Raw genomic sequence first — 17,320 nt, forward strand, 5'->3', positions numbered from 1 at the left:
ATTATGTTATAGTACTTTTAAACAACTTAATAAAGTAAAATTTCGTGCGCCAAGACAGAGATACTAGCTTATATGCATCTCAAATGCACATGCAGTCAGAAGCATCAACTTAAAGGTTCCTAGTAAGGTTAATTTGTTACTGTGACCTTATATAATCTGAATTTAATATTTGGAATTTGTCTGCAGGATGAAGGGATTAAATTCTAATCTTATAACAACAGAGAAACAATGTACATATAATACTTAGTACTTGTTACAAAATTGTATTTATTGAATTGATAAGAATGGTTTAAAACTTAAAAGATCCAATATGGATTGCTGTAAAATTTTAGTAGTAAATAGTGTCCTTAAACTGTAGAGGGTATTAATTGGCTTGGATATGCTCCCATTTTTCCTTCCTGGCAAGCACACACTCTGCCAGTTTCCCTACACTGCCAAGCATGAGCTTAAATGTCATATCCCAAGTTGCCAATGTGAATGGATCGCTCTGTTCATTTCTGTGTAGTTCTTGATATGATTTGTATTAGTCATATATATATATATACATATATATATGTATGTGTGTGTGCATGTGTGCACGTGTTTTTAAAACTGATTTGAGTGACTTACCCTATGGCAAGCCCCACAGTCCAGGGCTTTTAGGATTATAAAATAAAATAGACTGGGCTATTGATAAGTATGTGGATGTCCTAAGCAAAATTTCTTTTGGTTCTTAACATTTGATACAAAGGTGGGGCGATATTATTTTGTAAAGAAAATAAGGGCACATAAATCTCTGGGTTTAGTTCCCAGACACAAAATAATAATAATAATTAAAAAAAAAGGAAATAGAAGAGAGAAGAAAGGAAGGAAAAGAGGAATGGAGGGAGGCAAGGAGGGAAGGAAAAAGAAGAGCACAGAGGCATTCTGTGTAACAGTCAATGTAAAATCCAATCCTTTCTGTGGTGACTTCTATATAAAGTTTTCTACTATTTTCCTAGCTCACTTTCAAAGATCGGCAAGACTGGATACGCATCATGGTGGGTAGTTTTCAGTGATAACTAAGATCCACTCCTCAAATTTTCAATTTTTTCCTAGCATTCATTTTTATGGCTGTGTTGAAGGTCTGTTTTTGTCTCCTTGCTGGCTTTAGGGGAGCCTGAGCAAAGGTGATACTGTGGGGGCAGCCAGGCACCTGACTGGTAGTGTTTAGAACTCTCATTTCCTGGTGGCATTTTGCTCTGTCTAGAGGCACTTTAGAGAATTCATTTAAATTCTGTCTTTGCAGCTTAACAGTCACAGCAGGGACTTCCTAAAGCCCAGTTAGAGTCAAATTTCTTTAGAAAATACAAGTTTGATTTTATATAATCATTCTGTATATTTATTAGAAAGTGATGGATATCAGAGCCAGTATGAGCGACACTCATAATATAAATAAAGTGACTTCATGACTGAGTCACTGAACTCCATTTCTTTCTAAGACAATGGGCCTAGGTATGAGGAGTGACATTTTACCTTAGCGTCAACACTTAGCTCTCCCTTTCCCCGGTGATCTTATAACTGGCAGGTGTATGCTTTGTTCTATGCTTGGGTAAGCAGTGACAGTCAGGGACCTCTTGGGAGATGTGAGTGTGACTAGGGAAGCAGACAGTCGGGTTGTGAACTGTGGACTGAAAATGGAACAGAATTTTGAACATGTCTGTTCCGTTAGTGAGGGAGACAGTCGGAGGTGAGAGACTTGACCCACACCAGCCATTTGAGTCTCTTTATTCATGTATGTGCGAATCTCAGTCAGGGAAGATATGAGGCAGGATCCAGTTGTCTGTCAGTGTTTGATGAATGTATCGTTCGTTACGTATGAAGTTATTTTGTGTTAGGAAATTAATGATGGAAACTCTTACGTTTTGTTTCACGCACATCTTTTGAAACCTCATCACTTAGGCAGCCAAAATTTAGAATAAACACAAGTTTACAGTGCTTTTCTTATTATTATTACATTCAATATAATTATTGGAGTGCTGTGGGCAAGAGATTGATATTTATTTCTCAGAAATATGTATTTTATTGGAAGTGGGTAATGCCAGGTTTAGTAACAGATAAGGTACTGTCTTTCTTTCTTGCACTAAACTACACATTGCCTTTCTTTGTATCTGGTGTAATTGTGCTGGCAGCTCCTAGGTATACAGAAACAGTAGGAAGTGTGCTGTGGAGGTTATTGCTAATTGTCAACATGGCAGGGTCTCGAATCGTGTGGCCTTCTTGCAGTGATGGACTGTGGCTTGGAACTGTGAGCCAAAATAAAGCCTTCCTTCCCCCAAGTTGCCTTGGTTGTTGCTTTAGCTCATCATAGTAACAAAAGGAGTTCAGATAGGCTCTCTGGGGCAAAAGCCAAAGAACCTACTTTTTCTCTTATGTAATGGAGACACAGAGGCTGGGGGGCGTCAAAGAATGAGGATAATTGATTGGACACTTGGTGACAGTCAGCGTGGCACAGCCAGCCAGCTGATTAGTTGTGTAGCCACTGCCCACGAGCAATTCCTGTAAAGTGAATGAGTGGAAGGAGTCTCATCTCAGAAAGGGGAGGGCAAGCGTGACCATGGCTGAGTAAAAGTTATCTATCCTTAAGTGATGCCAATTAAAGCAGTAAAGGAAATCTAAACATTTTCTATTTGTGCTGTTGTCTCTGATTTCAAGGTAAAAATAATACTTTAAAATCTTTTTTTTTTTTTTTTAATTTTAGAAATGCTTTACCAATTATTTAAAATAAATGTATCTGGCAGCATGAATATCAGAAAGCTGTTTTCAAATAGAACACACAGAAGATACTACTTCAATGCTGTATTCCCACCGAAGCTTCACTAGCTCTCTCTCATGCACACCTGGCAGGTCTCCCCAGAGGAGACCGTCACCCCGAGCATGGCCAGGAAAGCAGCCATTTTCAAATTCGATTTAATACAGACTACTGCAAGACAGAGCCTTAAGGCATGTGGATTAATGTGCCTTATCAGCTATAATAATAAAATAAATTTTACAATATGGCAAAATATTGTAAGAGTATAGAAAGAGTATGAAGGACAAAACTGGTTTATTTTTGCTTCTGAAATATGGACGTCATTTTCTGGCAGAGTTCATCAGGGATGTGAGTTGGGTGTAGCTAAGGTGTTATTCATTTATGTATTTAAGGAGAGAATTTGTATTTTAGTCTGTAACATGCATTCCTATCGCTGTTTAACCATGAATATATAACTCTATGTTGATAGCCCTTTTCTTTTTGTTTTATGACTGAAGAAAGAAAAAATTTAGACTGCGTAATAACATTTCTTAAAACCTACTCAATTTCTGGTTCCAAGGACCCATATTCTAAGTATGACAGACCTTAAGAAATGATGGTCTCAGTTCTAACTGATCCTGTTGACAGCAGTACAGAAAAGGAATCCGACATGTAAAAAAAATTATATTTTAAATGCATAATTCTCATGAGCAGAGAATTTGAGTTCATGCCTAATGACATTCATGACCAATATTCAAGTGGCACATTAAATTTTTCTAAATGCCTCATTAAGCTTTATGGAGGAGGAATGAATATCAGGAATTATTTAAATTCTGTAAGTAGTCATTTGAAAGGTAGCTTTTATTTGATCTCTTAAAAAAAACTAATGTGTTACTTTTCCACCAAAATATGTGATTTCATGTAGTCTGTCTGTTTTCTTTATGATAGGTTAAATATAAAGAAAAATTTGATAATGAAATGAAGGGGAAAAGCCACCATTACAACCCTCTGGAAAGTGCCTCTTTTAGGCAGCACCAGCTCGCTACTGTCCTGGCAAGTGATGTAAGTTGTAATCGACAGAAATTGCTTTCAATATCTTTAGAGTCTTGTTTTGCTAGAACTAACTGTGTTGTAATTACTGATATTTAATCAAGATCATGTAATTTCCAAGTAATTTGTAGTTGAAAACACTGAAGCATATTTTCCTGAAGCTTTTTTTCCAGAAAAGTATATTATTATAATTTGCTATTAATGGTTACTGATTACTAATTAGTTAATAAGTAGGAACAGTGGTATGAATAAAATGATTGTGTTTGATTAGGAGTAGAAGTAGATTATAGAGTTTTGCAGGAAAGAAATGTGTATTATCACAAATTAGTAGGTAGGACAACAATTAACTTATAATTATGCCCACAAAATTGAGTTTATTACAAACTACTACCTGTTATATGAGGGTTTAGCAAAAAGACATGGTCATGAATTGTGCTGCTAAAGGTTTAAATTTTTTTCCATTTTTATTATGCTAAATTCTGTCTTTGTAGATTTATTTTTATGTTTTTAAAATTAAGGATTTATTTGATAAGAAATAATATCCAAAAATTTTACTATAAGGAGGTATTGTATAAAAACAAAAACAATGTCAAACGGATCATTTTGTGGTTGTTTAAAGTGTGTACAGACCCTTTTCAATCACAAAAATTAGGCATCATGAAAATGTTGCTCTGCTGAGGCATCTGTTTAGCCCCCTTCGTCTCCTTGGGACTGGCTTCACTTTCCTTTCACTAATATTTAGAAGGCATTTATGTTCAATAACAAGTCTTGATTTGTCGCTGGAAGTTGAAGTGGGTATTTTTATCATTCAGAACCTCTGGGGATATGAGAATCTTTCTTTTACTGATTGATAATTTTTGAATGTGTGCAGAGATGGGGGTAGAAATGAGCTAATTATAAAGGAATCTAGAATCGAGTTTCGGATGCTGAAGGCTGAGGACCAGATTGCCCAGATGTGGGATGTGGTCCTGTTCAGCCAGTTACTGTTACACTTTCCATTCCCTCATCTGTCAAATAGTAGTAAAATGCTCAACAATTAGGGTAGTTGCAAAGATTACTTCACATATGTAAGTGTTGGGCATACAGTTAGTGTTTAATATGCTTGGTTCTTATTACTACTATTAAATTCCAAAGCAGTTGCTTTAACACAAGCGGAATAGAATTACGTGGCTACAGAATGCAAAGCTGCAGAAGTTTGAATTACAGCAAAGTAAAACTGAAATAATTCTATAGGATCGTGGAAAGAATAAAGCGATGATTCTCCTTGTTTTCCAAAAGTAGAGTTTCTGCTATAATTACTTAAGTGCGTTAACACCGACGTTTTGGAATATGTAAACAGTAAAAGAGATTTAAATGTTTGCAAGTCCATAAATAGCCATTCTACTCATTCAGTAGTGAATCAGCACCATCTAGTGGCTACTGGTAAATCCTCCTGTCACTAACCAGGACTCTATCTGAGGGGAGGAACAAAAAAAGAAAAGTAAAGAAAAGAAAGAAAAAGAAAGGCAATGATGCCAATGCCTGCCTGTTTTCTTCTGCTAGACGCTATCTTATTCCATGCTATTGTTGTAGGTGAAGTACAAGAAAGATGTTCAAACCATGCACGAGCCAGTTACAGATCTCCCCAATTTGTTGTTTTTAGACCACGCCCTGAAGGCCAGCAAAATGCTCAGTGGAGTAAGTGGGCTGTCTTATGGCCACCGTAGAGTAGACACATGTAGTTCTGAGATGCCAGTGTTCCTATTTGCTCCTGGCCTTATGTGCTTTCTTAGATGTGCCTGTGTTCCTGTCCTTCCCCAAAACTAACTCACTGAAAAGTAGCCGCCTGCTTGTGCAAATCCCACGGCCGTTGCCTCTTTATAAAAGAGTTCTTTTTCTTAATGCACTCTTTACCTGTTTCATGCATGTATGGAATAAATTTTACTCTGTTCATTCCATATTGCCCTGTCCTGTTCCCCAACCTTCTGCTCAAACCCCTTCTTCTTGCCAGCACGTACCCCTCCTATTTTCATATCATTGTGTGTGTTTGACACACTGAGTTTAATGAGGGTTGCCTGCAGGAACGTGGCTTGGAGGTTATTTGCTGGAGCATGGGCAGAGCTATTCCACTAAGGAAAGTGATGCCCACAGAGGGTCTTGCTAGCTCCTCACATCTCCCGAGTACAGACGCACTCACTGCTGCTGGTATAAGCGAGCATCCGTCCTGCCTTCCTTCTTTCCATTTCTTCATTGGTATCAGAGTGAAGTCACATGATATTCATGCCCTACTGTCAGGGATCTTCTTTTATGAAAGCCATACCAGCATAGCATATATGTGTGTCTTCAGTAGCAAGCATATTTGTTTACATATTACATGTAAGCACATGTAAAAATGCAGTCATAGTGTAAACTATTTTTTTCTGATAAGAAATCAGTGAAGGTGCTTATATTGCACGGGCCACTGTGAGTTCAGACTTGAGATGGAGTCCATGTTGTCTGTCCAGTCAGCAGACAGAGCTTTATGTCTTGATGGAAATATCTGTGTTTATTCTTCATGTGGTCAATCCCTCAGAACTCTAGCCTTCTGGGATGCTGTGTCCCTCCATTGTCCATCTGGATGCTGTCTTCACTAGTTCTCATAACTGATGACTCTCGGTCATTGGTGGCTACACTCTATACATATCCAAGTGCTGCATGGTAATGAGCGACTCTAGTTTGGCCTCGAGTTATTTCCATGCCTATTTTATTAATTAATTAATTAATTAATTCATTTATTTATTTATTTTTGTCAAGCAAAAATAGTCTATTCAAATTTAATGCAAACAGGGGTCACTATACTTTGCAAGATGGGGAAAAATAAAAAAAAAAGTTCTTTTCTTTTTATTTTTTTAAATATAAAACAATATAATCACAATACCAGAGTATGGAGTTCTACAGTTTACTTCCTATGGGCTATGCAGGTATCAATTTCTCTTGACTGTGCTATTCACAACGTTGTTAAGTGCAGAAATAGGAAACCAAAGTGGTGGGAGACTGAGGACTTGCACTTTCACTAAGTGGCACACATCAAAGGTCCATGCCCATTTTAATAATGGCCACTGATTCGCTTAAAAGCATCCTATCTTACAGAATAGATCCAGATCAGATGAAGAAATACATGTAAGGTAAGGTGTGTGGAAAAGTGAAGGTAGTCTTTTTAGTAGCTGAGCCCACTGTCCTCAGTGTTAAGCCTCTCCAAGGGTAGGTCCCTAAACCTTAGTTTTAAGGGAACTGCGGTTCTTAGCATTGGCAAAATACCATTTGTTATTTTTTATGTCTACACTCTCGCATGTCGCCACTGCCAGCCTTCTCGAGGTGTGTACTGCACGTAAGTGGTTCAGACTTGCAGAGGTTAGTTTTAAGTTTATTTTAAAACTATTGGCCTTTGGGTCAAGAGCCATGTTGACTGGCTTGGACTTGGCCATTGGTGTCAGGGACCTTAGGTTACATTGTCCTTCTTTACCCGTGTTCATCCCTCCACCAACACATACATCCTAGCCACCCTGTACTTCTCTTCCGGTTCCGTGCTTTTCTCTGTGACTCACACACTCATCTTTCTGTCCCCTGCACTCTTTTCTTTCTTTAGTCTCCAGGGTCGGGCTTTGGCCTTCTGGTAATGTTTGCCCTGGACTGTCCCCTCCCCAAACTCAGGCTAGCTCTCCTAGGGACATGGGGATTCATGTGTAAATGAGCAAGAATGTCTGCTTCTCACAGGCAACTTGATGTTTGTTTTACAACAGAGGAAAAGAACCAAAATTGAATCTACATAGTTTCTGTCATCTCTCCAACAGAGAGGCATGCTCTCCATTTTATCCATTAGCCACAGAGCTTAGATCGCCCCTCTGCCTGACCCTATATCACAGAAATGGTTACATCATTCACATGGGCCAGAGTGTGACATCCTCCAAATCATTGTATGACACTATGTTGTCTTAAATTTGCCATAAGTTAGAATAGCCTTGTTTTAAATGTTTGTATAAAGAGAATAGAAATTTACCTGATGTATAAAAGTGTCTAGATTTTATTAAAACATTTAAGAAGAAATTACATGTTAGATATTTTGCTGAACTCCAGTGCTAGGCTGCTATAAATGGCTATTTTATTAAACATCTCTAAATATATTGGACTATATCAGAATTTTAATGTGTCTATATCAGAGTTTTAATGTGTCATGTCCAGAGCAGAGTGACCAATTTAAAAGCCTGTCTAGAACCAACTAAGTATGTGAAGAAGAAATAGTTTGCTGTGAAAAATGGAGCTTTTGATTTCCTTATAACTTTTTATAAATTTTAAAAACATAGACTGTGTTATTCTATGTAGCTTACACAAGGGGGCAACAGAGACTATTTAATAAGGGAAACAGGCCCCTGCATTAGGAATGTCTTGCAGATTGGAGTTCAAAGGAACTGATTTTAGCCTATTTTTAGTATATATCCATTACTCTGAGTATAATTCCCTAGACTTCAATGGTTATGGATTTTGACTCCATAGTAGACTACGCTCTGCCTTAATACAGCCAAGTTGTAGTTATTTTATAAGTAGATCTTATTTTTTAAAATCTAAACAAAGTGTAGCATTTCTTAATATATCATTTCAGGCTTAGGCTTCACCTTTTGTTTGAATTAGATTTAACTTAAAACCCACAGGGGAACCCAAATTTACTTGTTCTCTTTGGTCTGGATGTAATGTGTGAATTTTATCATGACTTTCCTGTGGTACTAGGCAAATTCATTTCATTCTAGTTAGAATTTGGTGACACATACCCTTGCTCCCTAAGTGACAGGGGGAACTGGAAGCCAGGCTCCCTCTGGAACTTTGTCCCTATGGAGCAGCGGCTCTGTGCATCTTCTTGTTCCTGCTGCTGCATGTTCTTCTCTCTCACAGCTCTGTCCTTGGAACATCTCCTAAGGCCACACGGATGTCTCTATGGCCATTTCTTTTAGACTGCCCCTCAAAAGGTGCATGCACTTCCCTTCACTCTACACAAACCCATTTTTTTTTTTCTGGAACCCATGGACAATTGGATTTTTACCTTTGTATCTCCAAGGCTACTGTTTGCTTGTAGAAGTCTTTTCCAAGTAGGTCTAGTTCCCACATGTCTGTCTCTAGTGCTAGAAGTCTGGTTTTCCTGCTGCCGATTGAGAGGAAAATGCCATCTGTATCTGTTCTGGTGTCCTTCAAATTTACCCTCTTATATCTGTGTAAATATCAGAGGGCCTTTTCCAACTTCTTCTGCTTAAACATCCAATGGATTGTCCCCAAATTCTTCAGGTCCTCTTCTTGGTGCCTCCTCATCCTTTCCTTAAAATTTAGAAAATTAGCTCAATTGTTCCTCAGCTCCTCTTTGTCCTCATCACTTCTGTTCTTGCTCACGGCTGAGCTTTTCTCTCCAGCCGCCTTCCTAGATGTAGCTTCCTTTTACTTTGTTCTTTTTCTTTGTTTCTAGCTCTTCTTAAGAACCCTGTCAAACATTGTTTCTGTCCTATGATAAGGATAAGCAACATCTGTATTTCACCCCACCTTGCCCACTCATGACCCATGGGATCCCATCTAATGATTTTTCATCACCACCCTGTGACTGTGCTCCATATCACAGTTACAATTAATCACTGAAGGTTTCTTTTGCGCTTTGCATGGCCACCTAGAGTGAGGCCATCTTGCACTGTCCATTTATTTTCGTTCCAGAGCTTTCTCCTTGCCAGCTGTTACCATGACAGGCTCTGGTATAGCAGCACTGAGCTCCCTCCCATTGCCTTGTATTGCTTTACTAAGGACTGTTGTGCTACAAGTCTCAGCCTTGTAGCCCAGGGTTGCCTGGAACTCACAGTAGTCTTCCTGTCTCAGCCACCCAAGTGTTGTGAGCATAGATCAGACCCACCACACCCCAGTTGCCTTCCTAAGACTTAATTTTACTTACCAATCTCTCTTATTCTACACTTATTTTTCTGTCTTTTTTAGTGGGAATATAAAAAGAATTTTGAAGAAAACAAAGGATTGTATCACTTTGACGCAGAGGCCTCTGAACACCTGCACCATAAAGGCAATGCTACCCTCCAGAGTCAGGTGCGCTCTGTGGGCCCTGCCCACTCCTAAGACCGACATATCCCCTGGGTTCCCCACCCACTCACTGCTATGTTCTTTGAAGAATGGTGCTCAAGAACATTAATGCTGCTTCAGGAAAAAAAAAAAATCTCAGGCCCTATTTTCTATCTTTTGGGTCAGCTGAAACTGTTTCAACATAAAAATGAGTTCTTCATATAATTAAAAAGTTTAAATCTAGGAACTAATTAAACTTTGATCAAATCTAACGATGATTTAAAATTTTACAGTGTGTGGATTTGACATTTTTGAGCTACAAAGTTAATTTTCTGGGCATAAGGTTTATTATAATTTATCTAGTTTAATTATAAGTGTTATTGAAAAGGGAAAACATCCTTACTAATGTACTTTAAATTAATGTTTCTTCTAACTATGAAACCCAATATATTCTGTAGAAGAACTTAATTTTTTTTTCTTCCTAGCACACTGTAAAGTCAGTATCTGTTTTTAAGTTATCGTTTCAGGTTTAAATAGTTGCTAATGATGCCATTTCTAGCACCTAAGATAAATGTTTACACGATTTTTTTTAATGCCTCCCATGGAACATAAATCCCATGGTGATTTGAAAATAAGTTCCTCCCTGTGTTAGTTTTCTTTTCTGTTGTTGTGACAAAGTACTCCAAAACTCAAGTCAAGCCAGGAAGGGTTTATTGGGTTCCCACGCTACTGTCCATCACTGTGAGACGCCAAGATGTTGGGAACTGGAAGCAGCTGGTTACACAGTGAAGAGCAAAGGGAGGTGAATTAATTAATACACATATTCTTGTGCCCAGCTCGTTTCTCTTTCTTTATACAATGCAGGACGAAAATCTAAGGAATGATGTCACCCACGTTAATGAACTGTTTCCACATTAATGAACATAAAGGAAAATTTTCCCTACAGGCATGTCCACAGGCCAGCCTGGTCTAGAACATCATTGAGCTTCTGTCTTGGGGGGAGTCTAGAAAGTAACCAGTTGACATTTCGATACTCCCCTACCTGCAATGTTTGGAAGCATAAGTTTTGTCTTTAAATTCATTCATTCATTCATTCATTCATTCATTCATTCATCCATTCATTGTCTTTGTTTATCTCTTTGACCTTGTCTCTGCCTCTCTGACTCTGTCTCTTGTCTCTTTGTCTCTGTCTCTCTCTGTCTCTGTCTCTGCTTCTCTCTCACTCTCTGTCTGTTTCTCTTGTCTCTGTCTCTCTCTCTCTCTCTCTCTGTCTTTTTCTCTCTCCTTCCCTCCCTGCCTTTCTCCCTTTCTCCTCAAGATAGAGCTGACATGGGAGTTACTATGTAATTTAACTTGCACTTACCCTCCTACCTCTACCTCCCCAGTGTTGGATTCACAAATGTGTATCACTATGCCTGCATTAAATTCTTATTTTTCTTTCAAAAATTTCCACAAAACTTTATTCTAATATGGAATTGATAGAATATCTAATAGAATATGATATTATGTATATATCCTACTTGTTTGCAATAAAACTATGTCACAAATAGGTATTTCAAAATTTCATCCCAAAGTTCTAAATATAAGACATTTTTTTCTTTTCTTTCTTTCTCTCTGTTCTCTCTGTTCTCTCTCTCTCTCTCTCTCTCTCTCTCTCTCTAGCTGATGCTAGTTTTTAATGCTATTTTTTGGAGGTATTTACTGTCTCTACCTCTCTTCTCCACTCCAATCCCTTCTGACACCTAACACTAGGTATGAGAGAAAGAAGGTTAGGCGAGAGTGGGGGTACAGACCTCTTTATTTCTCCAGCTGTTTAGGGTCCATTGAAGCCCCTCCTCCTCAGGGATCACTGTTCTCCAAGTGTTCTCACAGCCCTCCGAGCCACCTCTCCCTCTCCCTCTCTCTCTTTCTCTCTTTTCTCTCCTCCAAACTGCCACCTTAAAATGACTCTCTCCATCCTCTCCAAGCAGTGCATCATCTGTCTCTGGTCTCTCCAATCCACCACATGCAGCCCTTTCTCTCCCTCCAACCCTATTTATTTCCTTCATAGTCCTATGCCACACCCCTCTCTGTGCCAGCATGCCCCAAAGAGGCAATTATCAGCTGTGGACAAACTACAGCCCAAACTAAAATTCCATGCTTTGGATTAAAACATAAACATGTTAACATAACATAACTGATTTTACAAAGAATTCAAAATTCTATTACATTTTCTTTCTTTCTTTTTTCCCCACCCTCAAGTCAGGGGTTCTCTGTGTAGCCCTGGCTGTCTTAGACTTACTTTATAGACCAGGCTGGCCTTGAACTCACAGAGATCTACCTGCCTCTGCCTCCCTGAGTGCTGGGATTACAGGCATAAGCCGCCATGCCTGACAAGAAATTTTCTTTTGGTTTGAGCGAGCTATCATTATCATTATACAGCTTAAACAATCTCCCAAGGAATTAGGAAGCCCCAGAATTGGTGAAAATGCATTTCTGAATGAAGTGAGTCATGATCAAAGCTTTTCTATGAACTCAGTTAAAAATATTGTTAAAATCCATTGATTTGGATGGCTTATGTACAATTTTTGGCTTTTGTTTTAAGAAATAGAAGACACCAGGCTGGTGAGAGAGCTCAGTGAGTAAGAGAGCTTGCTGGGAAAGTATCAAGGACCCAAGCTCATACCCTAGAACCATGGGCAACAGCTGGGAGTGGTTGCCTGCACCGGTGACTGTAACAGTGTGTGTTGGGGCCAATGGAGATCGAAGGGTTGCTGGGGTATCTTGGCTCCCACCCTAACTCCACATCCAGAACACTCTTCCCAAGGAAGTAAGATAGAAAACAACAGAACAGGACACCCAGCATCCTCTTCTGGCCTTTGTGGCCCAAGCAGAGGCACACACACCTGCACACACACTTATGTGCACACACCACACCCATACACCAAAGACATGTACACATATGCATACATACATAAAGAAAATGGAAAAACAAAACCTGAAGCAACAGGAAATGTCCTTCCCTTTATAAACAGAAAGGAGATAAAGCTAATTTTAATTGAAACAAGTAAACTATAATATGATATTATTAAATAATGCATAGTGAAATGGAAATCATATGTTTTAGTTATTATCTACGGAAAAACTCAAAGTTCAGGGAACATTTCCCCCTTTTGACCAAAAGATGATCATATGGACTTTATATCCTTATTCATGGTGTATTGATAGACATCACTGAGATCCCTCCACCTTTTCCTTCTTCTTCCATTCTTCTCTGCCTCATATATGTGATACGAGTACATATTTAAGTAACTTCATGTATTTAATAATGATCTACATGTTCTACCTATTTGACAAAATATTTTTATTTTTTATTTTTTAAAGATATTTTATTTGTGTTCAATGGACCTTATTATTTAATGTGCCATGACACTACATACCTTTTGGGTGGGGCTAAAATGAATTTAAAAATTTTTTTATTAATTTATTCTTGTTACATCTCAATGGTTATCCCATCCCTTGTATCCTCCCATTCTTTACTCCCTCCCATTTTCCCATTATTCCCCTCCCCTATAACTGTTCCTGAGGAGGATTACCTCCCCCTGTATATGCTCATAGGGTACCAAGTCTCTTCTTGGTAACCTGCTGTCCTTCCTCTGAGTGCCACCAGGTCTCCCCCTCCAGGGGACATGGTTAAATGTGAGGCACCAGAGTATGTGAGAAAGTTATATCCTATAAAATGAATTTTTATCCTTAAACGTTTTTATATATGGCCCATTTACTTTTCTTGTCTGTCACTAACTCTGGGGAACCCATTAATTACCCTAAACTGCCAGAATAACTTGATATCACAAAACAGGATGATTAATTTTGTGTACATTTATTGTGTTTTGCTCTCTACATAGGCTTTTGGATGCTGTTGTTGTTATCATTATTTTTGGGAATTGAGCCCAAAGACATTGCCCTTGCCAAGAATATTCTCAGACACTGAGCTGTACACAGCCCCTATTTTTCATTTGATTTTAATATTTTTTTCAACACAGGTAAAATACAAAGAAGAATATGAGAAAAATAAGGGGAAGTCCATGCTTGAGTTTGTTGAGACACCGTCATATCAGTCTTCAAAGGAGGCTCAGAAGATGCAGAGTGAGGTAGGGGAACTGGGCATGTTGCCGATTGTTCAATGAATGCTTGAAGTTTTCTCATTTGAAAAGAACCAGCCAGTGATGAGTGGGGTCTAGAGACAAGAGCACTGCTCTGCAGGGAGGCTTGGGGACCCCTGTTTTACACGCAGCATTGCTCTGCAGGGTGAGCTCCAAGGACCTTGTTCTCAACTCTGCACAGCTCCGCAGAGCAGGATCTCTGTTCTAGGTCCAGCCCCTCACTGCCACAGGTCACTGAATTGGTCTGCTCTTCAATTTTACTGACCAACAACTATAGATATCAAGCAGATGCGCTCCGCATACTCTCACGTCCCATATGTGCTTTTATTCTGCTCCCACATAATGGTAATAGAACCAACATTTAAATAGTTAAGTCCTTATTTTGTGCCTCCTGCCTTGCCAAGAGCCTCACCTATATTTGCTCATTTAATCCTTAAGGCAATGGCTTGAGGAGAATGTAAGCCATACATTTATAATACACTGAAATTAGCTATCTTAAATAAAATCACATATCTGGCAAATTTCACCAGTGTTTTAGAATCTGGTCACAATTGTGATCGTTCCCCCCTTTCTTTTTCTGTAAGCTTACTTAACTGGTCCTGCCACCCCCAGTAAATACTGAATGTGTTTTGTTTGTTTACTTCTCTTTTAAGAGAAAATATTCCTGACATAGGGAGCTACCCTTTAGATTATGTTTTCTCTGATCGGGTGATGCCTTCCTGTCCTTCTGTTTAGGACACCAGGCACACAGTTTCGTTTATAGTCAGCATGTACCTTCTCTGGTTACCAGTGGACTATTAATCTTGAGGGACAGAAGCAATGGCCCGTTACGTCAGACAGTTAGAACTTAGTGCTGTGGTTTTGTTTGTCACCTGTTTTGTTGAGATACTATTTTCCATCCTTTTGGAAAAAGGCCCCTGAGATGATCTGAGATTAGACCCAATGGTTAAGTTCTTCTGGCAGTCAAAGAAGAGAGAGACATTGCTTACCTTTTTCAGTTACATCTTCCTAACTATTCTATTGAATTTGATAAGGAACTGTCAGTAGCTGTGGGGACGGAGTTGTCTGTTTTAGCTGACTTAGTAGAGCTGATAAACTCGGGCCAAGTTTGAAAGCCCACAAAAGCTCATCTTAAAGAGGACACAAAATCCTGTTTCTCTCTTCTATTAATGTAGAAAGCATTTCTGGATATCCTTGGCATTGTGATTGTTTTCCATGCCAGTGCTGCCTTTCATGTGAGCTAGCATTGAGCTTTTAAGGGCACTTCCCATTTTACAGGAAGTGTGTGGCCGCTGTGGCAGCCTATAGCCCAGGGAGAGATTTCGACTTTCCCAGTTCTCTGGAAGTTTAACATTGTAAAACTGTAAAAGCCTGTGTTCACTAAAAGATCTAAAGACAGAACAAAAGCTCCTCCCCTCCTTTTGTTGAAAGCAACACCTAGAGAGTAGCTTCAGCCCCATCATTACTGCACTCTCCCAGCTTCACCACAGCCTCTCCATAATTTCCTTTTGGCATCTCCATGGCCTCACTACAATGTTCCCCTTAATCTTCCTATTGTCTTTCCTTAGCCTCCCATGGTCCCTCACAGACTCCCCAGAGTACCCTGACTGCATCCTCATACCTCCTTAGCTGGTCAGCTCTCTGAATCTGGTCATCTCTCCTGGCATCTTCAGCCAGAACCAGAGACTCTTGATGAAAAAGCCTTCATTGTGCTGCTGCTGTGGTTGTCTTAATTTCTTTGCGCACGAACTGTTTAACGATCTTCTCACCAGCAAGCCTGCACTTACCTCATCATTCATGGCTAATATGTTTTGAGACCTTGTTTCTGAATTAGAAACAATGGTAATTTGGAGAGTTGCGATTTTAGCGCCTCATCTCTCATGATAGTCTCTCTTGTTTTCTACACCCTATTTGCTCCTTCCCTCCCATCAGTGATGCGTTTCCCCTTTAATTATGGCCTCTGATGATTAGATTGATTCTTTTATTTTCCTTCAGTTTTTTTCCAGTTTTGCCTGCATTCAGCAAGGTATGATGATAGTAAAGATTTCCATTAGGGAATCTCTTTGTGCCAGATCGACTTATCAAGGCTAGAGAAATAAATATTGACACACACACACACACACACACACACACACACACACACACACACACACACACAAACATGTATAAAGAATAATCTTAAATTTGAATTCTATACCAATGTATAAAAATTAAACTTGTTTTGCATCAATATTCAAAATTCTATACCAGTGAATTAAAAATTACCTTGTAAATAACAAGGCCTTAAGTTGAGGAGTAGATTCAACAATCTACTTTTTGCCCTATTATCCCTATATATTTCTGTATTTCCCCTTCTTTCTTGTTAGCCCTTATCTCCGTACCTAAGAAAGAAAAAGGAAAAGAGAGACATCCCTGAGTCCAACCTTGTTTTTTCTCTGAATAAAAACAATACTAACTTATAACCAACTCCCAATGAAAGTAAACATCTATAGCCCAGGAAATCAATGAAAAACCTACCCAACACCCCTTAAAGGGAAATGGAGCGCCATTCTCTTAAGGTTTCTCCCAGCTTACTTGAGATGAATAATAGCTTTGTGGGGACTCAAATAAAATTGGGGAAATGGCTTAAAAAGCTAGGAATAGCATTTGTGGTCCAATTTCTAAATGTTGAGAAATGCCAGGCGTAATTAAAGTCTTGTGGGGGACAGTCTGAATTGCTGGACCAATTAGGCTCAGAAGGTTTCTTCAAAGCTGTCCTGTTCCAATTAGGAACAGCAACTGAAGCACTTGGTGCTGGAGCAAGGATGCAGGATGTCAGTGTCCAGCATGCTGAGAGGAATAAATCCTGCCAGGTCTGATGCCATGTCAGTGTTTCCTTCTTTTGTTCTGAAAACATATAAGCTCTCACTAGTACAGTCCCAAAAATATAAATATATGAGGTGTGTGTGATGCACAGAACAATTAAGGCTGCTTCTCTGCTCTTTGTATGAGCAGAAGAAAGACATCTGTAAAATTTCATTCATACCATATGAAGAATGTCATCTAATAATAAATTACAAGGATTCTGTAACCAACAAGAAACATTGTCTAACATTGGTGTCTCAGCCAGTCTCAGAGCTATTCCCATGTTTGGGATTAGCAGTATAGATTACCTGCTTGTTCTGCAGATTGAATCATTCACATTATGATTGTAGCCCCCTACCTCATCACCTCCTTACCCCCTCCCTCTCTCATCCCCTCTCACTCCCTACCCTAGTCCTCAGAAATGGGAGCCCCGCCCCCCCTAACATCTGACCTCAGCATATCAAGTCTCATCTGTACTACC

The 17,320-nt window shown here is 39.1% G+C and overlaps 1 protein-coding gene across 3 annotated transcripts in view; it reads left to right on the plus strand.

Annotated features, from left to right (window-relative positions):
* Positions 1–17,320, plus strand: part of Nebl (nebulette) — a 357,651-nt gene that overhangs the window by 283,552 nt on the left and 56,779 nt on the right. The window contains exons 9-11 of one of the 3 annotated variants that reach the window (XM_051151279.1): positions 3,698–3,811; positions 9,776–9,880; positions 13,876–13,983. The exons of the other annotated variants lie outside the window; for them this stretch is intronic. Of the exons in view, the coding sequence (XP_051007236.1) occupies positions 3,698–3,811; positions 9,776–9,880; positions 13,876–13,983 (327 nt within the window). The remainder of the gene's footprint in view (positions 1–3,697; positions 3,812–9,775; positions 9,881–13,875; positions 13,984–17,320) is intronic. 3 annotated transcript variants of the gene reach the window in all.

This window comes from Acomys russatus, chromosome 9 (genome assembly GCF_903995435.1).
Source record: "Acomys russatus chromosome 9, mAcoRus1.1, whole genome shotgun sequence".
Classification (NCBI taxonomy): Eukaryota; Metazoa; Chordata; class Mammalia; order Rodentia; family Muridae; genus Acomys; species Acomys russatus.